The sequence below is a fragment of the Ovis aries genome, chromosome 1 (genome assembly GCF_016772045.2).
Source record: "Ovis aries strain OAR_USU_Benz2616 breed Rambouillet chromosome 1, ARS-UI_Ramb_v3.0, whole genome shotgun sequence".
Taxonomy (NCBI): Eukaryota; Metazoa; Chordata; class Mammalia; order Artiodactyla; family Bovidae; genus Ovis; species Ovis aries.
Window position 1 is genome coordinate 100,023,349 of NC_056054.1, and position 22,850 is coordinate 100,046,198.

Here is a 22,850-nt window from a genome sequence, read left to right on the forward strand (position 1 = left end):
ACAGAAAGCCATAATACGTAAGTGTTAAGTTACAGAGAAAAATTTAACTGTCACTCACACTGAAGGAAAACTCATGTCTGCATGTCCAGCACATTCTCTCCCTTTAAACCAAGTCAACAATAATGTCAACATATAAATGCACATTGATATAACCAAAGAGGAGGAGTTGTGTCTTTAATGGCATCTGGCCATCCCCAGCAAGGAGTCGTGCCAATGGGTTCAGAAAACTCTTCTTGGCTACGATTCTCCACCCCCCATCTCTACGCTGTGGGCAGCCTTGCCAATGCTCCTGGACTACTCTAACTCCGCTGGTTGAAGCACTCTTTCCAGGATGGCTCTTGGAAAGGCTGTGCCCATATGGGCCTGAGGGACTCTCCCGTTACTAGCATTCACTGCTGACTTCTCTTCAGGTTGACATATTCTTCATTTAAATATGTAAATATTTTCAATTAGGTTATAGCCAAGTTCCGCTGGCAGGGAGCCATGTCTTCTCTTTAAGGTGACTTTGCATATGCTCTACTTAGCCATTACTTATCCATTTCTAAAATAGAAATCTTGTACTCTTAGAGGGAAAGGGTGGATATATTTTTCAAGTTCTGAGGAAAGACTTTATCATTTCTCCCTAGAACCAAGGACCCATGCACCTCACCAGCTACTCCTTCAAGGGCCCCTTTTCTGGGTCCACTAAGTTTCCTAGGGGCTGAGTTCAGGGCCCTTCTCTGCTTCCACCTACTCTCTTTGTGATCACCTCAAGTAGACCCTTGACCTTAATGCTGTCTCTATGATATCAATTCCCACATTTCTATCTCCAAAGGTCCAGACCTTTCCACCAAGCCCAAACACAAAATCATCTGTCAATTCAACATCTCTCAATTCAATCATATGAATATCTAATAAGTATCTCAAACTTAACAGATCCTTAAACAAACTTCTGAACAAGTTCTTTCCCATCTCTTCACCAAGGTGTTCAGGCCAAAAACCTTAGTTATGCTTGTTTCCTTGCTTTCTTTTATCCCTACATCAGCAAGTCTTGTTGGCCCTACCTTTAAAATATATTCTGTGTTTACCACTTCTCCACCCCTGCCCCCTAGTCTAAGCCACCATCATCTCTTACCTAAAACTACTGCAACAGCCTCCTAACTGGCTCCCCTACTTCCAATCTTGCTTATTTAAATCCCATTATTCTCAGCAGTTAGGGTGATCCTTTAAAAACAAGTTAAATCTGATCCAACAAATACTCTCCAAAGAGAAATGAGTGCATATGTCCTACAAAAAAGACAGTACAAGATTTTCCACAGCAGCTCTATCCGTAATAGTCAAAAACTTCAAATGTCTGTCAGCCAAAGAATGGTTAAACTTGTATAAACCAATTGTGGTATATTCATATAGCAAATGTGTGCATGCTCAGCTGCGTCAATCATGTCCGACTCTTTGTGACCCCATGGACTGTAGCCCGCCAGGCTCCTCTCTCCATGGGATTCTCCAGGTGAGAGTACTGAAGTGGGTTGCCATGCCCCCTTCCAGGAAATCTTCCCAACCAGGGATCAAACCCATGTCTCCTGCATTGTAGGTGGATTCTTTACCGCTGAACCATTGGGGAAGCCCCCTATAGGGAATACTATTTTAAAAGACTGAACTACTGTATTTGTTGTTGTCAGTTGCTCAGTCATGTCTGACTCTTTGGGACCCCATGGGTATATAGCTGCATAAAATAGTATACAGCTGCATAAAAAGATCTCACAAACAAAATACTAAGCAAAGAAGCCAGACACCCCCCCTCAAAAAAAAAGAGTACACACCTATGATTCCATTTACATAAAAAGAAAAAGCAAATTAAAAGTGAGAGAAAATAGTGGTCACATGGTGGGAATGTGCTACATTTTAATCTAAATGGCAGTGAAAAGGGTACATGCATATGCAAAAATCCTTAAGAAATACTTAACAGAAATACTTCAATAATTTGTTTTGTTTGTTTATGGATCTGTGTAACTCAGACAGTAAAGAATCTGCCTGCAATGCAAGAGACCTGAAGTTCGATCCCTGGGTGGGGAAGATGCTCTGGAGAAGAGAATGGCAACCCACTCCAGTATTCACAACTGAGCAACCAACACTACTACTGCTAAGGATTCCTTAAGTAAAAATACTGAAGATCTGTGTGTCTTTTTTAATGTTTATCTGATTTATTTATTTAGCTGTGCCAAGTCTTATTTGCGACATGCAGGATCTTAGATCTTCTTTGCAGCATGCGGGATCTTTAGTTGTGGCATGTGAACTCTTAGTTGCGGCAGATGGGATCTAGTTCCTGACCTGGGATTGAACCTCGGGCCCCCTGCATTGGGAGTATGGAGTCTAAGCTACTGGACTACCAGGGAAGTCTTTTACTCTAGACTTGTTCCTACCCCTCAGACCGGTCTTCTCCACAAATGGCTTATATTGGGTGTGGGAAATAAGACTGTGGAGCAGAAGGTGATAAATGGGTGTATAATAATGATGGCTGACATTGTTAGAGCAGTTACCTGACTTGGGCACTTTTCTGACCACTTTACAACAATTAACTCACCCCACCTCCCCATTAACCTATGAAGTGATCACCATTTACAGATGACATTTACAGGCACTGATTGGTTAAGTAGTAACTTGATTAATCACACAACTCAGAAACAGCAAAACTAGGATTTGAACAAAGGCAGTAGAGATGCAGTTCTTAATCTTTAAAAATGTATCCATCTTAGGTGTATAGTTCCATGTGTTTTAACAAATGTATATTTCCCTGTAAGCATCCTTCTGATCAAGATAAAGAACATTGCCCCTAAAATTTCCATTGTGCCATTCTGAAATTAATGTCCCCATCCTTTGCAACCACTGATCTCCTTTCTGTCACCATCACCATAGATTAGACTTGTCTATTCTAGAGCTTCATATAAGTAGGTCCATACAGTATATAGGTCTCTAGCTTCATAGCTCTGGGTTTCAGAGCTTTCCAAGGTTTTAAATCACGGCCTTATACTACTTTCTGGTGTAACTTCTTTCACCACTTATCCATCAAATTGGCTCTTCTTCAGGACTTCCCTGGTAGTCCGGTGGTTAAGACTCTGCACTGCCACTGCAGGGGCCATGAATTTATCCTTGGTTGGGAACTAAAGATCCTTCATGCCAAGCACGTAGCATGTCAAAAAAATATTTTTGAATATTGACTACTCCTCAACATCAGGCACCCACCTATATCCTATCACTACTTTTTATCTACTCCACTTCATGCACATGAGATTGTCAGGATGGGGAGCATAAAGAGGGATATAAGAGGGTCAATAACAGCCTCTCTAAGATACCATAAGTGGCTTCCCTTGTGGCTCAGACGGTAAAGCATCCGCCTACAATGCGAGAGACCGGGGTTTGATCCCTGGGTTGGGAAGATCTCCTGGAGAAGGAAATGGCAACTCACTCCAGTATTCTTGCCTGGAAAATCCCATGGACAGAGGAGCCCAATAGGCTACAGTCTATGGGGTCGCAAAGAAGATACCATAAAGTTCCAATGAGAGACGTTAACAAGTGAAGCATCAAAATTCCTATCCTCGGAAAGCTTTTAATCCAGTTAGAGAAGGGATAGCTTATATAGAAAGCCAATAAGTCACAAGGCAAAACATTCATTCATTCAACATGTATTTATTCAGTAAATACAAGCATATAACATGACTATGCAGTTGGCTACGGAGTTCAGTTCAGTCGCTCAGTCATATCCAATTCTTTGTGACCCCATGAACCGCAGCATGCCAGGCCTCCCTGTCCAAAACCAACTCCCAGAGTCCACCCAAACCCATGTCCATTGAGTCAGTGATGCCACCCAACCATCTCATCCTCTGTCGTCCCCCTTCTCCTCCTGCCCTCAATCCTTCCCAGTATCAGGGTCTTTTCCAATGAGTCAGCTCTTCACATCAGGTGGCTAAAGAATTGGAGTTTCAGCTTCAACATCAGTCCCTCCAATGAACACCCAGGACTGATCTCTTTTAGGGTGGACTGGTTGGATCTCCTTGCAGTCCAAGGGACTCTCAAGAGTCTTCTCCAACACCACAGTTCAAAAGCATCAGTTCTTCTGCACTCAGCTTTCTTTATAGTCCAACTCTCACATCCATTACTTGACCACTGGAAAAACCATAGCCTTGACTAGACGGACCTTTGTTGACAAAGTAATGTCTCTGTTTTTTAATATGCTATCTAGGTTGGTCATAACTTTCCTTCCAAGGAGTAAGTGTCTTTTAATTTCATGGCTGCAATCACCATCTGAAGTGATTTGAGGCCCAGAAAAACAAAGTCAGCCACTGTTTCCACTGTTTCCCCATCTATTTGCCATGAAGTGATGGGACTGGATGCCATGATCTTAGTTTTCGGAATGTTGAGTTTTAAGCCAACTTTTTCACTCTCTTCTTTCACTTTCATCAAGGGGTTCTTTAGTTCTTCTTCACTTTCTGCCATAAGGGTGGTGTCATCTGCATATCTGAGGTTATTGATATTTTTCCCGGCAATCTTGATTCCAGCTTGTACTTCCTCCAGCCCAGTATTTCTCATGATGTACTCTGCATATGTTAAATAAGCAGGGTGCCAATATATAACCTTGATGTCCTCCTTTTCCTATTTGGAACCAGTCTGTTGTTCCATGTCCAGTTTGAACTATTGCTTCCGACCTGCATACACACAGATCTTATTTCAATTACTACATCTACCGCTTCTTAGCATGTGACCTTGGTCAAGGAACTTAATGTCAGCTTCCCCATCTTAAAATTGGTGTAAAAGCAAAATCTAAAATCATAAAAGTAAAATCTACCTAAGGCATTGTTTTAAGGATTGAGATAATGCATATAAAACAGTTCAGTACCTGGCATACAGTAAAAGTTCAGTAAATGTTAGCTATTATTGTTCTTACAATTGGAACTTCCCCAGTGGCTCAGTCAGTAAAGAATCTGCCTGCAATGCTGGAGACTAGAGTTCAATCCCTGGATCAGGAAGATCCCCTGGAGAAGGAAATGCTAACCCACTTTAGTATTCCTGCTTTGGGAATCTTATGGAAATCCCATGGCAGGCTATGGTCCATGGGAACACAAGAGTTCATGACTTAACAACTAAACCACCACCACCACCATTTTTACAATTATTATATGTATTAGACAGCTTTCAACACTCTCAAGGGATACAGATTAATAGAAAGAAAATCATTAAGGATTCTTAAGGGATTCAGTTTAGTGCAGGGATACTTAGATTGGGATACATGAAACTTCTGGAATTTTTGCTTCAGGATATTGGGTAAATATGCATGCATGCATTTTTTCCTTGGGTAGGGTCCATAGTTTTGTCATATTCTCAAACGACTGTCCCATGGCCTACAAACATTAAGAACCCATTGTCTAGAGCCTGCATTGTCAATGGGAGTAGTATTGCCCCCCTCCCAAGAAGTCAAAAATTGGTACAGGGATGAGAATCTTAGATGTTACGTTTATGTCCTTCCAAAGGGCCACAGTACATATACAGATACAACAGCATATCAGTGATATTAAAATTTCATGCTTGGGGGAGGGCGATTACAAATGTCAGAAGATGCACAAAAACTAAAAAACAAACAGATGTGTGAACTGAAGTAGCAAGGCGTACTCTTTTCAGAGAACTGCTAAGCAAAAATGGCAACCCACTCCAGTGTTCTTGCCTGGAGAATCTCAGGGACGGGGGAGCCTGGTGGGCTGCTGTCTATGGGGTCGCACAGAGTAGGACACGACTGAAGCAACTTAGCAGCAGTAGCAGCAGAGTCTGAAATGGAGAAGGCAATGGCACCCCACTCCAGTACTCCTGCCTGGAAGATCCCATGGATGGAGGAGCCTGGTAGGCTGCAGTCCATGGGGTCGCTAAGAGTCAGACATGACTGAGCGACTTCACTTTCACTTTTCACTTTCAGGCATTGGAGAAGGAAATGGCAACCGACTCCAGTGTTCTTGCCTGGAGAATCTCAGGGACGGGGGAGCCTGGTGGGCTGCTGTCTATGGGGTCGCACAGAGTAGGACACGACTGAAGCGACTTAGCCCCAGCAGCAGAGTCTGAAAGAACCAGAGGGTGGAGAGATAAAGGAGAGTTTAGGGGAGTCAAACTTAATAACTAGAGGAGGCACTTGGGAATCACTCAATGAATAAAAGCTCAGAGATTCTGAGAATAAATGCCTGAGAAAACAGTGGTTTGAATAAAGACAGTAGGGAATTCAGCAAAGGCACTAATTTACTCTATGACAGTGTGAATTCATCAACATGATATCAGAAAACAGCCAGAAATGCCTCATAGGAGGAGTTCCCTGGTGGCCTAGTGGTTAGGATTACAGGCTTTCACTGCCACAGCCCAGGTTCAATCTCCAATCAAGGAAGTGAGATCTCAGAAGAATCCATTCATTTGATAGATAACCTGAAGGCAGAAAGCACACAGAGACTGAGACAAAGCTTCCCAACACCTGGGGATGCTCCAGTGTTGGCCTCTGGCGTGTGGGGCCAGGATCCAGCTGCTGGCTATGCCAGGTTCCAAGCATTTCTGGGACCTCAGTTTATGACCACATATAGCAGAACTCTGCTTGAAATTAAGGTGGTCAGTTCGTCCCCTTGTGACTCAGAAGCCTGGTATCCAGTCATGCTGTGAAATACCGTGTCTAATCTTCCCCCAAGTTTTTAGTTTGGCCAATGTAAGCGCTGCATGCAGGCTCTTAGTTCCACGAGCAGGGAGGAAACCGGTACACCCTGCAGTGGAAGCACAGAATCTTAACCACTGGATCGCCAGAGAAGTCCCTCCCCCAAGCTTTTGACATATGTAATCAGACATCCACTAGATGACTCAACCTGCACACCTTCCAACACACTACAAAGTCAACATACCCAAAACTGTGCTTATCATCTTTATCCTGCTTCCCCAAGTTCTTCCTGCTGCATACTCTCATCTTTGATTCCACTCTTCCTTTCATTCATTGTATCCAATCTAATACCACGTCCTAACTTGCCTTTTAAGTATCTCCCCACTGGAGGCTTCCCAGTGGTAAAGTGGCAGAGTCCACCTGCCAATGCAGGAGAATCTGGTTCTCCTGGTTCGATGCTGGTTCGATCCCTGGGTTGGGAAGATCCCCTGGAGGAGGAAATGACAACCCACTCCAGTATTCTTGCCTGGGAAATCCCATGGTCAGAGGAACCTAGAATTCTTAAGCCAATAGTGTAAAGCCTGAAGCATCCTATCTGTGTGCTGTTTGAAATGGTTCTCTGTGCCACAATGTGAGAAGGGCTGAGAACTAATCTTTGGGCACTCCCTGACTGGTTCTGACCTCATCCTGCCTCCAGCACTGAACAGCTTTAGCTTTAGCACATTACAGACTATGCTATTTATCAGTCTTTTACTTCTGCTCAGAAGCATCCCACAGATCTGGAATGAGTTTCCCTTCATCTTAGTCTGAGAAGCTTCTAACCTTCAAGATCATTCAACTATCATTTTCCCAGAAAGTTTTCTTGGACTTTCAAGCCAGGTTGGATACCCTTCCTTCCGCTCTCAAAATATTTTGTTTCATAATAATCTCTTATATATCAGTCTACTGCCCTGGTGGCTCAGACGGTAGAGACTGCCTGCAAGGTGGGAGACCCAGGTTTGATCCCTGGATTGGGAAGATGCCCTGGAGAAGGAAATGGCAACCCACTCGTGTTCTTGCCTGGAGAATTCCATGGTCGGAGAAGCCTCGTGGGCTATGATCCATGGGGACACAGAGTCAGACACAACTGAGCGACTAACACTTTCACAACCCCCTGGTAATGATCAGACAGCAGAACTGCCCTGCTCATCTTTGTATCTTCAGTGGCCACCAGCAGAGTCCTTGTGTGTACGATATTACCTGAATGAGAACGATGCAAAAGAACAAGAGGGCCAGGCTTACCTTTTCTTGCCTGGAGTTTAAGAAAGTTCGTGGTTACATAAGCCATAAAGAGCTTTGGAGAAGAGGATGATATAACGGGATTAAATGTGGCAAAGGAAAGAATAGGCCATTGGATTTGATCTAGTTACTTAAAGTCTAAGCACAGATTTAAATATGATGGAAATCAGGTTTGGAAGGCCTGAGGAGAAAGGAAATAGGAATAAGATACAAACCCCTTACCCAAGATATTTGGCAGTATAAAGAACAAAAGAAAATGAAGGATTACTGAGTTCCTACAGTCCCATTGCAATTACTTTGCTACCATTTAAGATACATGGTTCCACAATAACATAGTATTGGACTTGAGAAATCCAGTTTCCCTCCATATTCCTTCCCTTCCCCCAGTGGGTATCAATTTCCATTAGTTTATGGTTTATCCTTCCTTTTTCTGGCCGTGTAGCATGAGGGATCTTAGCTCTCCGACCAGGGATTGGATCTGTGGCCCTTGCAGTAGAAGCAGATAACCTCTGGAGCTCCAGGGAAGCCCTATCCTTTCATTTTTAAAATAGAGACAAATGTACAACATACATTATGTGTCACCCTTTAGATAAGAAAGCACATTATGCCTTCTGTTCTACATGCTACTTTCTTCACTTAATATAGCCTCGTGATCTCTCCAATCAGTGTGTAGAGTCTCCCTCATTCCTTTTTACTGATGCTTAGTATCCTACTGTATAGATTTACCAGTTTATTCAACCAGTCCCCTACTGACTGATATGAGAGTTGTTTCCAATCTGTTATTGCAAATAGTGCTGCAATGAATAGCTTTGTGCATGTTACTTCCTATTTTTGCCATCTTATTTCTAGGAACTTTACTTCTATTCTAACTTAGTACTCACAACAACTATGCCGTAGATACTGGGTCTTCATCTTATGTATAACTTTGATGTAATGAATCAAGTGCTGCAGTACACAGCAGTCCAGCATTTGCAATAGCACATTATAGAGTAAGTCTTTAAAACTTGGAATAAACACCCTCACTCCTACCTTACCGTTCTTCTCCCAATATACGGACATCTCTTCTCAGAGAAAAAGAAGTTATTCTGTCAAGTTAAGCACCACAAACGATAAACAAGGAGTTTAGTTTAATTTTCTCTGGGTATTTGTAAAACACTTAGGGCCAACATAGGAAAAAATAAAATAAAATACAGCCTCCTGTGAAAAAATTACACTTACAAAAGAAAGGCCTGAGAGGGATTAGTGCCTTAGCCCCTCGGAGCTATAGCAACTCTGATTGGTCCAAGGAAGTGAATAGATATTGGGAGGCTACAACAGGAGGAAAAACAATGAGAAATCACTGAGGGAGAGGGCCTCGAAGTGGGCCTCGAGGGGGCACTGGAGGTCGGGGAGTAGGTCTGGGTGGAGGGAGGGGCCCCCGCTGGTAGCCGTAGGGTGGAGGTCGTGGAGGGCCAGTGTATCCATGAGGAGGCATCAGTGGAGGAGGTCCACGCATACCATGCGGAGGCATAGGACCTGGGTGACCTGCAGGTAAAAAAGGAAAACAAAGTAAAAACAAGGAATAGGAGACAGTTCATATTGGGACAATGTAAGGAGAGGATACACTGGGAGATAGTGAAAAGAAAGAGAAGAAAAGAAAGTGCAGGGGATAAGAGGTGTGACAAAACAAGCTGCAAGAACAATATGTGAGGATGAGGGAGGTGGCTAAAGACTACTCACCCATAGGAGAGCCAAACGGAGGCCCTCGGGGGGGCATGCCCATTGGAGGAGGTCCAGGATGAGGCATTCCAGGTGGTGGTCGGGGTGGTGGCTGCCCCCCAGAGCCAGGCGGCCCAGCGTGGGGGTGCCCTAAGCCATGAGGGCCATGGTGGGCCAGCTGCATCTGAGACATCCCTATGAGAACAAAACAAGACACAGTGAGAAATGAGACAAAAGGAAGTTAGAAGACAGGAGGGCAAAGAAGACAGAGAAGAAAATGAAGAAAGTGACATCAGATAGAATACAGAAATTAAAGCTGGTAAAAAGTGCCCTTATCTTTGACTCCATCCCAAGAGAATAAATCAACCAACTACCCTACAGCTCCCCAGTCCCTGAAGCCCATTTGCTCCTTCCATGATTTAGGCATTGTAACAGTGCTGCAGAATGGCGTGATTATTCTACTGAATAGAATCTGGGAAGATAACAGAGACACTGTCACAGCAAAGATCTAATTCTAAAGGATGAACAGGAATTTTTCAGGTGGACAACAGAGTGGGAAAAGAACATTCCAGGCAGAAAAAAATCAGCAGGTGCAAAGCATGGATGTGATCAACAGCACAGTATGTTAAAGGAAACCCAGTAGAACAGCTTGTAGTCATGGGAGTAACAGGCAGGAGCCAGATTATGCAAAGCCTAGAATGCTATGATAGCGAGTTTGGGTTTCACTCTGTAAGTAAAAAGGAACAACCAGAAGAATTTTGAGCAAAGGTGTGTGAATATCTGTATTTAAGAAAAATTACTCTGAGATAGTCAATCAAAGTAGAGATAATTAGAGTCAAAGTGTCAGTTAGGGTATTACTAAAATAAATTAGGTGTGAAATAATGAGGATAGGAGAGCCTGGGCTTCCCAGGTGGCGCTAGTGGTAAAGAACCAATGCAGAGAGCCTGTTGTTCTCTTTGGTAAAACTTAAACAAGAAATGAAGACAGCATGATGGTTGTTAAAATAAACGGTAAAGTATCTTGCATTTTTTTCCTAAAAGAATGTCTGAAAGAAAGGAGAGCTTGGGCACTATCTATTATTGTTAAAGGACAAAGAACAGCAGCATTAAGTGCTGACAGAGCTCCTCCATCAAGCTCATCCCTCTCCTTCCCAGCAAAGAACGCTCACCTGGATGGGGCATCCCACCAGGTGGGAATGGGTGAGGATGTGAGTGTCCGTGTCCAGGATGTCCAGCCCCTGGGGTTCCCGCTGATGGGGGACCATGTCCTCCAGCCCCAGGAGGCATAGGTGGTGGTGGCATGGCTGGGGGTATCCCAGGAGGAAGGGCTCCAGGAGGTGGTACTGGAGGTGGGAAGGAGCCAGGAGGAGGCATGCCTATAGAGAAAATGGAAAAACAGTTAATGATAGTGAGCAGAGAGTGCCTTTAGAGAGCCTGTTCCACCCTGGCCTCTCCAGGCCGAATGAGCTCTTTTCCCCTCCTCCCAGCTCTCTGAAGTCAGCGGCAACATTAAGTGACTTGAACAACAACCTTCTGGAGAAAACTCAACAACTTTCTTCCCACCACAATCATCATCCCTCAACCCCTTTCTCATCACCTAATGACTCAATGTCCTCTCCTTGCCAGGTTATTTTTCCTTCTTCCTGGCCCCACCCTTCCCAACCCAACACAAACATTTTTTATCAAAAGCTTTACCTGGTGGAGGAAGCCCAGATCCCAATGATGATACCACAGGATTGGGAGCAGATGGTGGAGGGGGTGCATCTGCAAATAGCTGATGAGGGCGGTCAGCCTGGGAGAGTGGGTTCTGTGCTGCCAGAAGTCTTTCAGCGGCTGAGCCATGGCGCTCACCCTTGGAGTCCTTCTTGAATGCGTAGGACACAGTGATTGGGCGGTTACAGAGGTACTGCCCATTCATGGCCTCAATCGCTGCATCCGAAGCATCAAATGAAGCAAAATTAATAAAGGCATAACCTTTGGAGTTGCCTGTGTCAGGGTCCCGCATAATCTTGGGGGTTTGTAAGATGACCCCAAAGGCGCTAAAAGTATCATAAAGCAACTTCTCATCAATCTCCGGGTCCAGGTTCCCAATAAAAATGTTGGCCCCCACATCCAGGTTTTTGTTGTGAGCTGATGCCTTGTTCACCCGTATTGGCTTCCCATAGAGTTTGATCATGTTCATGATCTTAATGGCATAGTCAGCATCTTCCTCACTCAAGAATTCCACAAAGCCATAGCCTGGGGAAGTGGAAAAGAAGAGGTTAGCAACTGAAGTGATTTAAAAACGAGTTTATAACTCATTTGTCTTCTAAAGCACAAAGGATAAGAAATAATAATCCCAACTTCAATTGAGAATGGTTCCAGAAACAAAATCTTTAGTTTGCTCACTCCAAAACTTAATATCACTGGAGACCTCCAGGAGCAGTCTGTCCCTTTCATAGATAACTGTACTTTTTGCCGTGTACTCACCTTGGTGCTGACCAGTGACTCTATCCTTTGGCATGTGCGTGTTCACTACTGGTCCTGCCTGGAGAAATAGTTCCCACAGCAGTGGTTCGCTAACCTTCTCATCGAGGCCCCCCACGTACACAGTGGCATCTGGAAGACAGGATTAAGAGGTAAGGACAGAGATGAGGGGAAATAGGGAGGTAACGGGAACATGAAGATGGAACCCAGGCGGAGGAAGTGGACGTGGAGATGGGGTAGAAAAGCGAAAAAACAAAAAGATGTTAGATTAAGCTTTTAGAAGCTCCTCCTTTCCAGAAAATAGACAATCTTATGTCTAATTTAGAGTGACGGTGCAAGTTCACTCTGTAACTTTTCTTTTTCTTTTTTTTTTTTTTGAGTGGGAAGGCAGCAGAGGACTGGACACAGCATCACAACTATAGGCCTCAAGTCTGTCCATCCCGTCCCCATAAGGCATCGGGACCAGTCTGGCGCCCTTCGGAAAGGCAAAATCTCCCGCCCCAGCGGAAACATTGCTGGGCCTAGTCGAGGTCCCTCAAACCCCCAGAGTCCATTCTGGGTCTGTCCCCTCCAGTCACCCTGGTTTCGCTCGGAGATCGGCCCGGCAGCCATGGCGAAAGCGCTCCCGCCGTCTCCAGGCAGCGATCCCGCCCCCTGACCTCAGTCACTACTTCCGCTTCCGAGGCGAAGGCTGACGTGAGGTGGTGGGCGGGGCCGCGGCAGGGGAGGAGCCGGAAGCGGCCTCGGCCATCTTAGGAGACGCTGAGACTGGAAGCGGCTGAAGTAGCGGTGCGCTTCGGTCCACGCTCCCGTGCAGAAGTGCTACTATGAGCGGACGCGGCGGGGAAAGTGAAAAGGAAACGTTCTGTCTCTTTTAAGGCAGTGCTAGAAGTTAAAGGGTCACACTGCTCCCGAAACTGTCACTTCAGAAGCTGGGAGAACAAAACTTTAGTTTTCATGTGTTTTGTAGCCTTTTTTTCCCCCTTAGAAGGGTGTACAGAGGAACCGCTCAACGCAAGGCGTGGGGAGAACCGTCCATCCCAACCCGCAGTCCTTGAACAGACGCGGCCTCACAGCCCAGGCCTGAGCTTGAGGTATTTCCTTTTTCCTCAGGGAAGGAATTGTGGAATGTCTGAGCTCGCCTAGTCACTGCATAGGAGGGGAACCTGAGGTTCGGAGGTGGGGTGGTACCGAAGTTTACGGGGGTTTGATACTGAAGCCCAGAGGCCGAGGCCGAGGCCGAGGCCGAGGCCTTCAGAGCACACCCTGAACTCCAGCAACCTCTGGGCGTGCCTTTGCCCTGTCTACACGGAAGAGAGGACCTTAAATTGTGAATCCTGCAGCGCCTCACGCAGCCCAGCCCCTTACTTCCTTAGCAGTAATATGGTCGGTACCGTCCCTTCGTGGGTCACATTCCTTTCCCTCCTCTCCCACCACTCCCTTACCTAAGGTTCCTTTAATCAGACACAAACAATGCCAGCGGCGTGTATAAATATTGTGCTTTAATGAACTCCTTAAATAGAAATGTCACAATGAAAATATATAATTGGAAGAGATAGGGTGTCCTGTGTATATTCCATACCCATAGAAAACTATAAGGGAAGAAATAGAAATTGGAATTAAGCAGCAAGAGGAGGTGAGAAGGAGGTCTGTAGGCCATCTTGTTGGCACTGATAAACAGTATATCTGATTATCACAATTTACCAGCGCAATATCCAAAATTTCCATCCCAAAGACATGGAATTGCCCTGAAAAAGAGAGGCAGTCTTCTGGATTGTTGTTGTTTCTTAATTCTTCAAATGATAAGAACTGTTTAAACCAAACAAGGCAGGATAAGAGTTGGATAAGGTTAGCACCACTCATCCTCAATAGAAACTCAGGTCAGTGATCTTGTTTATGAAAGCTGAGGCAGCAAGACCAGATAAGAAAAACCGAAGGATTAGACAAAACTCTCCCTCACCCCAGACCACCCTCTGCCCTGCCCATGAGAAAGCCAGCAATTTCAACGGGATTGGGAGAGAATGGTATTTGGGTTTCTTTTCTTGGAGTGATCCTCGGGAGATATTCGTGGTGTCCATTTCCTTAATAACTCTTGAAGATGGGATAGCTCCTCCTGGAGACCAGAGATTGTGGGAGCTGAGAGGCCCATCTGGGAAGAGGGTGAAGAGAGGCAGAGAGGATCCTTAATTCTCTTAGTTCCCTTTCCTCCTCCAGCTATCCCCTAGGTTCCACTTGATATAAGCCAGAAGCAGTTTTCCCACACTCCCAAATCTATCCGCTTTGATACCAATAGGAATGGTATCTAACTTCCCAGTCCCCCAAACCCTTGCCCTTCTGCTCCTGGAAACATCTGGTTTCTCCTAGAACATCTGGTTCAAAAGTCAGACCCCTTCTCCCACTCCCAATTTTTGCCTTCCCTTCTCACCTGGACCTCAGGCCTTCCCCTCAGGTAGCAGCGTCTCCAGAGCCTGATCTGGGGTCCCAGACATCCAGGCAGCAGCAGTCCCGGGGGTAAAGGGCAAGCTCCCCAGTGTGAGGGGAGCCCCCACTCCTGATCAGCCAGGCTTTCAGAAGAGATAGCAGGTCGAGGGAGCCAACGAGAGGAGACTGCCAGCAGGGAGGGACTGTCCCGCCAAGGACAGAGTTGATTCAGGGGTGTCAGGGCCCCTCTAGAGAAGAGCCACACGGAACTGGGGGGCCCAGGAACCATGAAGCTTGGCTAAGGAGGAACAGGAAATCAACTGGCAACTTAGAAACCTGATGACCCCCAGTTTCCCCAAACTGGGTCATGAAGGAATGTCCAGCTGTCACCCACTGCACACTGTACCAGTTATCAAACTACAAGCCTTCCCCTGAGAACACTTTATCTGCTCTCCTTATTAGACTTCAAACTAGGCCTCAGGACTGATTAAAGTTGATTTTAAGGAAACATAAAAATGTGTGCATGAGACAAGAAGACTAATAAGGATGAGGAGGACCAAAAAAGATGCCATTTGTGATTTGTAGGATTTCTGTCTTCCTGGGGACAGTTAGGACTATAAATGACACCAGAGGGGGAATGAGGAACTCAGACACTATCACCTCTCCTCATCTAGTAGGATGAGCCTGTGAAAAAAATCAAAGGAATTTAGGAACTTCAGACACTTTACCTGCTGTCTAGGGAGCCAGGAATCTGGGCAGTGTTCTGGGTTATAGCCAGGATTACAGAATTGTAGTATTTGTTTATTGCTGTAGCGTAAATTCCAGTCCCAGACAGATAGTTGTGGGTTAATAGAGTTCCCAGCCCCTGGGAACCCAGGGGTATAGACTTGTGTATAGTTGTTGAACTAGACAGAGGAAACAAGAAGAGGAAGGTTAAACAAAAATATATAATCCTCCCCAGTTTAGAGATAAATCGTGAAACTCATCTTATTCTAAGAATCAGATGTAAGGCTTCCCTGGTGGCTCAGTGGTAAAGAATCCACCTGCCAGTGCAAGAGGCACAGGTTCAATCCCTGGTCCAGGAAGATCTTATCTACCTTGAAGCAACTAAGCCTGAGCACCATGACTGTTGAGCCTGTGATCTAGAGCTTGGGAGTCACAACTACTGTGAGCCCACATGCCACAACTACTGAAGCCTGCACACCCTAGAGCCCATTCACAACAAAAGAAGCCACCACAATGAGAACTCCATGCACCACAACTGGAGAATTTGCTGCAACTAATGTGAGAGTTGGACTGTGAAGAAAGCTGAGCACCGAAGAATTGATGCTTTTGAACTGTGGTGTTGGAGAAGACTCTTGAGAGTCCCTTGGACTGCAAGGAGATCCAACCAGTCCATTCTGAAGGAGATCAGCCCCGGGATTTCTTTGGAGGGAATGATGCTGAAGCTGAAACTCCAGTACTTTGGCCACCTCATGCGAAGAGTTGACTCATTGGAAAAGACTCTGATGCTGGGAGGGATTGGGGGCAGGAGGAGAAGGGGACGACAGAGGATGACATGGCTGGATGGCATCACTGACTCGATGGGCGTGAGTCTGAGTGAACTGCGGGAGTTGGTGATGGACAGGAAGGCCTGGCGTGCTGCGATTCATGGGGTCGCAAAGAGTCGGACATTATTGAGCGACTGAACTGAACTGAAAGAAGAGCCCACTCAGCAATGAGGACCCAGCACAGCCACACACAAAGAAAAGAATCAGATGTAGGGTGAAAGTCCAGTCCTGAAAGAAAGCGCCAACCTCCTCCCCCTTTCCCACCCGCAGACCACTTTTCATATTCAAGGGTAAACTTCAGAGAGTAGTTCTTTTGTTGACTAAACTGCTTGTGGGATCCTAGTTCCCCCGACCAGTAATTGAACCTGGGCCATGGCAGTGAATGCCCAGAATCCTCACCACTAGCCCACCAGGAAACTCCCAGAGAGTACTTAATGGGTAGGGGAAAGCCAAAAATGGAAGTCACTGACCTGTCCACTCTGCTTTCCACGCTCCCAGGGGGTGTCTCTCAAGAATGTAAGGGTGTCAGGAACTCTGACACTGTCATGAAGAGCAAGAAGGAAGAACTCAGAAAATTCAAACTCAGCTGGAAACTGCTGGAGGAGCTGCCAGACGCAGTCAAGGAAGAGGAGAAACACTGGGGCCTGAGAAGAGGGAAATTAAGAGGTTGGAAGGGTGTGTGGGGACTTAAATGGAGAGGATGAATGACGTGGGAATGGGGACACTAAGGAGGTCAGGGGGTGGAAATCAGTTGAGGTAGGGGGTTGGGGTCCCTCATCTGGATCTCCTTTCAAGCTCAGCCCAACCTCAGACCTAATTTGGACCTAATTCACCTCCAGTGGATTTTAGTATGTCATTTTCTCATCCCTCTACTTCTTAATAACATCCTCCCCAAACATTCTCACCTCTTCACTGGCCCCAGATCCCCCAAGTCGGGTCAGGAAAGGATGTCCAGCTGCCACCCACTCTCGTTGCACTAATGATTGGAAGCCAAGCAGTGTTCGGGCTTCAGGGGCTGAAAGCAGCTGGACGAGTGAAGAGAGGAGGCCATTGAAATCACGATCACCGCGCTCTGGGTGATAAAGAGAGATAAGGGACAAAGAAAGAAAGACCAAGAAACTAGGGCAGAAGAGAGTGAGAAAAGGAAACATGGCAGGAGGAAGTAAGAGGCACAGAGGGGGAAAGTTTTGGGTAGGTAGGATTGAGAGGGCACATAAAAGTGAAGAAAAAACAAAGACCTTGAGTGATTCACTTCATACACTCCACCAAGAAATACCCAGCTTCACATGTAGGAAGCAGAATCAAATGCCAAACCAGTTTTCCTCATTTTCCTTCCCCAGCCCCCAATCCAAGCCCCCATCCACTGATGGAAGGACAGGAACAAGGCTGAGAAGCCCTCTGTTAGGGACCACAAGCTTAATGGGGAGGCAGAAGTAGCCCTGAAACACGAGTAGTTCCTAGCAAAACGAGAGAGGATGCCAGCACTGGAAGGGGACAAGCAAACTCTAGACCTCCCTGAGCAGAATCCAGTCAGGTGAGTAAAGAAAAAAGGCAAGGAATGGAGTGGGTTGGCCCAAGAAACTCACCTTGAAGTACTACAGAGCGAACCCTGGATGTCACTAAGACTGAGATGTCACTGGCCTTTCGAAGACAAGACCTGGAGGGGTGGGCGAGGAAGAGAAGAGAACAATAGGCCTAGAGGAAGGGAGTGATGGGTCATGGGATACTATGGGGGCAGACTCCCAATTCCTGCCCGCGCACCCCCCACCCCCCAGCCGCCTTCTAAGGAGCAACAAATAACAGTCTTCTTGGGGAACCAAGGAGAAGAGTTAATGGAAGACTGAGGAGTCCAAGTTAACAGAAGTTTGAATTATAAATCATGCCAGAAAAAGATGGATTACCTGGTGTAGTCCAACCATCGTGTTCCTTCCAGAGCTGAGAGCCATTTATCCTCAGCCACAGATGAATCTGAGAGAGTGCAGAGAAGTCAGAAAGGCAAAGAGATCAGGAGAACTGGGGATTCAGGGTCCAGAATTAAGGGGTAATAAGTTGGGTAGTTGTTGCTTATGGGGAAAGGAATGAGAAGTAACTATAAATGGCTATGAGGTTTCTACAATTAAGTTGTGATGGTTGTACAACATTGTAAATACAATGAAATGCATTGAATTGTGCACTCAAGATGGGTGAAGGGTGAATTTTATGGTACATAAATTATATTTCAATAAAGCTGCCTTAAAAAACAAAAATGTTGGGATCAGGAAGACAGGAAATCAATGAGTCTGTGGGAAATGGGTGTTGAGTGGAAAACGAAGGATTATTGGGCTGAAGGAGTTCTCATCCATATCAGGTAAAAGGGTAAAACCAGGTTAGGGTCAACAGACCTAGAGGTGGGGTGAGGGGTCAAAGTTTATCTCACCAGGCAGGCAGAGGGCCCTCAGCCTCAGGTGGGCAAGTTGGACATCTGCAAGACTAGGCAGCTCATCCATGGTGTCTACAAGGACAACGTCTGAATGCCCAGCCTGAAGCATGGACTCCACTGCTCTGGAGGGAAGGGAATCAAAAAGTAAGGGAAGGTGTCTGCCCCTCACATCTAACCCTTGATTCTGCTTATCAAACCTCCCCTCACCTGATATCCTCCTTGTTGGGGTCACTGGCTGTATAGAAGCCCCCACAACGAAGAAGATCACTGCCCCCAGGGTGATGCCAGGACAGGCGCTTCACATGGATGAGATAAGGATCACTGAGGGAGAAAATCCTAGCCCCACCCTACCCTTGCCCCAACACTGACCTCAGGGATCCCCTCCCTTCACAGTGACCGCTAACCTCCCATGACCCTCTAATCCCCAAATATTACCATCATCCCCACACTGACCGGTCCACGGCCCTGATGGAAGTGGCCAAATGCTCTCCTGACCTCACTGTCCAGCGTTCGGTTAGGGACCCAGAAGTAACGAGGGAGGCTGTGAAATTGAGAGTTATGTCACAGCATGGCCCAGTGACCTCAATACAATGCAAACCTGTTATAAGGAAGTTGCTTAGGAAGGGATCTTTCTGAAGGATCTCAGGTTTAGAGATCTAGGGGATAAAGGGGCTAGCTTTGTGGATGTCCTTGGAGTCTGGAGTTTGTGGGAAGTCCCAAATTTTAGAAGATCAGAGTAGCATGAGAAGATTGATGGCGCAGCACGGGGTTGGGTGGACTGGGGCATCACCTGGTGGCTACGTCGAACCTCTCATTGACAGTGCTGACCCTCCAGCCCCTGGCTGCCTGCTTTTTCCGCTCAGTCTCCCAGTCTTCTGTTGTCTCCAAGAGGGGAATAGGTGGTTTTCTGGAGTCAGAACTCTGGCCTAGGGCAGGAGGTCAGCCAGCACAAGAGGAGGAGGAAGAAGAACCAGAGACAGCTTAGCTCTTCTGTCTCCAGCCAGCTTCTGCTTTTCAGACTCTACCCTTTCTTTACCCCAGAGCACCCTCACTCACCAGCCTTGCTCAGGGTTATCCCTGCATACTGTTGGGCTGGACTGTTCTGAGCTCTGGCTTGGACAATGGCCATGGTCACCTGTAGAAGAAACGACAGCCCATCCTTTGCCTCACACTAAAGTGAAAAGGAGGCAATAAGGCTCTTATATTGTTTCACCATCTCGGCCACTAATAGAGAAGAAAAGCAAAGACAGTCCCTAACTAAGGGAGCTTCCACTGGTCATGAGAACTGGAGTCAGGAGAACACATTTAGAACCACAAAATGACAGAATGGTAGTGCTGGGAGGAATCTTGGGAAGAATCTTGTCCAACCCTCCCTGTTTTTCAAAGGAAGACACTCGTCCACAGTTATACTCCTGATAATTGGCAATGCTGGGCTAGAACTCAAGCCTTCACTTTCACCATACTCTAATTTTAGTTTTTCCTAGAGGAGAGAAGCAGAGAGAATGATGAGAGGGATCTTGAGAGATGGGACTATTGGGGATTGCCAAGGAAAGGATCCTAAGATTCTAAGGGGAGGAGGGATTCTTGGGTTGGAGACCTCTTACCTGAAAGGCCTGAGGCTCTAGTCCTCCAGCCTCAAAACCAACTCTGAGTAGTCGAAAGTCTTGGCCGTGAATCAGAATCTCCTCAGGGATAAATTTAAGCAGGGACCCTGGACGGAGGAGCTGGACTCGGGACGGGCCATTCACTGAAGTCAAGAATTAAAGAGTGGTATAGCCATGGATCAGGGTCCCTCTAGGAGGAACTCTTCCAGCCCATCCCACTCCATCCACTCAGTCTGTCCTCTGAGAATAGAGGAAGGATGAGGAAGGGTTCCAGCACCCACAGTGAGCCCTTTCACCAAACCGCCACACTTACCAGCCTCTAATCGCCCAATGTTGGCCAGGGAAAAATCATACTCACTGCTCAGGGGAGTCTCCTAGAGGAAGCACATGACTGACGCTAAAGACATCTGAAGTCTCGTTCATTGTCCTACCTTGACAGCCCTAACCTCCCTAGAGATGCTTCCCAATGACAATCCTTGATACTCTTAGAAGACAGCCTTTAAAGCATAACTCTCTCACTTCTCGGAGAAGGCACTGGCACCCCACTCCAGTACTCTTGTCTGGAAAATCCCATGGACAGAGGAGCCTGGTAGGCTGCCGTCTCTGGGGTCGCACAGAGTCAGACATGACTGAAGTGACTTAGCAGCCTCTCACTTCTATAATGTTTGTCTAAATCTTCTAGACTCCCTTTCCACTTGACACTAGTTGTCCTTTCCACTGCCCTAACCTTCTCACCTGACTCCGCTGCCATCCACGGGGCTGGAAGGTGACCCTCAAGTTGCTGCAGATCAGGGTTCCAGGAATTTCAGGTTCCAGCCCCTTCCTCACCCCCGGGGCCCATGCTAGAATCTGCTCCCCTGCAGGGCAAGAAGGGAAGCCAGGTTATGACTGTTCGCAGGGTTGCCGCCACTCGTATACACACACTCCTCTCAGACATTCTGTAGCAGAAACTAGTTGAGGCACTCCACTGTTAGCCCTTATGCAGCCTTTATTCTCTCCACTCACTCAACCTACCCATGTTTGTTCTCCTTCTCTTTCTTGCTTAATTACACTCTGAAAATGATTGCCTTCTGGCTACTTGATGTTTACCCCTCCAAGACAACTTTCCCTAACACTCCTTTCCTCTGGGAGCATCCTTCTTTCCAGAAAGAATGTCATAGGACGATGACCTCGAGGACCACCAGAACCTGTTCTGGAGTGACCCAAAGCCAGCCCTAATGATTCCAGTGACTCTAAGAGAAGAATACATGGCTACATCAACCCTGATCCTTATCTTCAGTTCCATTTTCCCACCCTAAAACTATGAGACCTCTTCCAACTTCCCAGGAAGGGGAAGGGCACAGTCTTGAAAGCGTTAGCTTGCTGCGGCCCCCTTTGCCTGGCAAAGTAATAAAGCTACTCTTTTATACTCCTTTAAAGCTCTGTCTCCTTTAAAGCTCTTTCTATTCAGCATAGGTGAACAGAGGCCAGTTTTTCGGCAACAGACAGGAGAATCTAAAGAGGAAAGACTAAGATTCCTCCTTAACCCCACAAGAATGAAAACTTAGGAGGAGAGATTTTAGGCCCTCAAATATTTTTGAATAAGTAAATGAGAGGAGTAACAGGGTCAAGAAAACAGAGGGACCATCAAGCTCCAACCAGCCCTAGGCAGAGAACAGAGCAAATCTCAGGTAAAAGCACTTTGAACCAGAAGAGGAATACAGAGGTATCTTTAGTGAGGTTTGAAACAGGGTTTGAGGAGGGTGAAATTTGGAACAGTCTGGAAATCAGAAGTATTGGGAAGGCATTATTACCTGGGAGGCCTCCAGAGGCCAGGCAGCTGCCCAGCTGACGACTCCTGGGCTCTGGCATCCCAGTTCCCTGGACAGACTTCGGTCCAGAGAGCTGTGAAGGGTGTAGGATTAATCCCCAAGCTTCTCTGGTCCTGGAGTCTGGGGTTACTTCAGCAGCCACCTTTGGAGGCCTACACTCAGACTCTCAGGAGAAACTGAGATCAGTGGCTGTGGAGAGCTCAGGACAGGCGTTGGCAGATAGTTAAGGGAGGGAGGGGCTGGTTAATGGATAATGAGACAATGAACTTGAGACTGCAAAAAAGACCAAGCACTGTCAACCAGAGGCTGATATGAGAAATACCCTCCGCCTCCTCTGGATTCTTCTCTTTCTCCACATCATCCCCATTCGCACACTCTAGATGACAAACCCCTCCCCCAAGCCCTTTTCCTCTCCTTACCCCCATCTCTGGCTCTTCCTTCTGGGGGGCGATGTTGAAACTCTGGCCCCGGCCCCCCCACCACATTTCTCTGGCTCCATCCGGGGATGGAGCGGTCAAGGGTGGAAAACCTCGAGGATGCTCAAGCCCCTTGGGGAGAAGCTGAATCCTGTAGCTAGCAGGAGGGAAGTCAGGGAGAAGGGCAGGAGGAAGATTCAAGGGAAAGGAGCACTTGAGGTGCAAGGAGCACGATTTGGGGTCTTCTGAGAGGTGTGTCCAGTCCAGCTAGAGAAGGCTCCACGGAAACTTCAGTCGACTCTGGAGAGGGCGGAAGAGATGCCCAGCCCCTTAAAGGAGAAGACACACAATTTTGGAAAAGTGGAGAGAAAGTGGAAGAGCCTAAGAAAGGTGAGGAAAAATTGGGGAACTGAGAAAACCACATTCCCTTCTTTACTCCAAACCCAGATCCTATCCTCTTTCTGTTCATGAGCTTTGGAGACTATTTGAGGGAAGCAGTAATGACAAGTATTAAACTGGAATCATTTGGGCCACTTCC

The 22,850-nt window shown here is 46.5% G+C and overlaps 2 protein-coding genes across 2 annotated transcripts; both read right to left on the reverse strand.

Moving 5' to 3' along the window:
• Positions 1-9,037: 9,037 nt before the first annotated feature.
• On the reverse strand, positions 9,038-12,740 carry SF3B4 (splicing factor 3b subunit 4). Its single transcript, XM_004002436.5, has 6 exons — positions 12,670-12,740; positions 12,095-12,223; positions 11,321-11,863; positions 10,795-11,001; positions 9,647-9,820; positions 9,038-9,451 (listed from the first exon to the last, which is right to left on the reverse strand). Exons 1-6 carry the CDS (start codon positions 12,701-12,703, stop codon positions 9,264-9,266), a joined length of 1,275 nt encoding a protein of 424 aa, XP_004002485.1. The 5' UTR covers positions 12,704-12,740; the 3' UTR covers positions 9,038-9,263.
• An 833-nt stretch (positions 12,741-13,573) lies between these two features.
• MTMR11 (myotubularin related protein 11) lies at positions 13,574-22,614 on the reverse strand. The gene is given in 18 exon segments (XM_004002437.5): positions 13,574-14,104; positions 14,106-14,240; positions 14,517-14,810; positions 15,241-15,417; positions 16,533-16,706; positions 16,968-17,134; positions 17,649-17,719; positions 17,964-18,030; positions 18,479-18,603; positions 18,689-18,777; positions 18,935-19,022; positions 19,272-19,407; positions 19,538-19,616; positions 20,086-20,228; positions 20,399-20,459; positions 20,821-20,942; positions 21,879-21,969; positions 22,316-22,614. Coding segments are annotated over 18 exon segments (2,142 nt in total). The 5' UTR covers positions 22,382-22,614; the 3' UTR covers positions 13,574-14,047.
• Between the last annotated feature and the right edge of the window lie 236 nt (positions 22,615-22,850).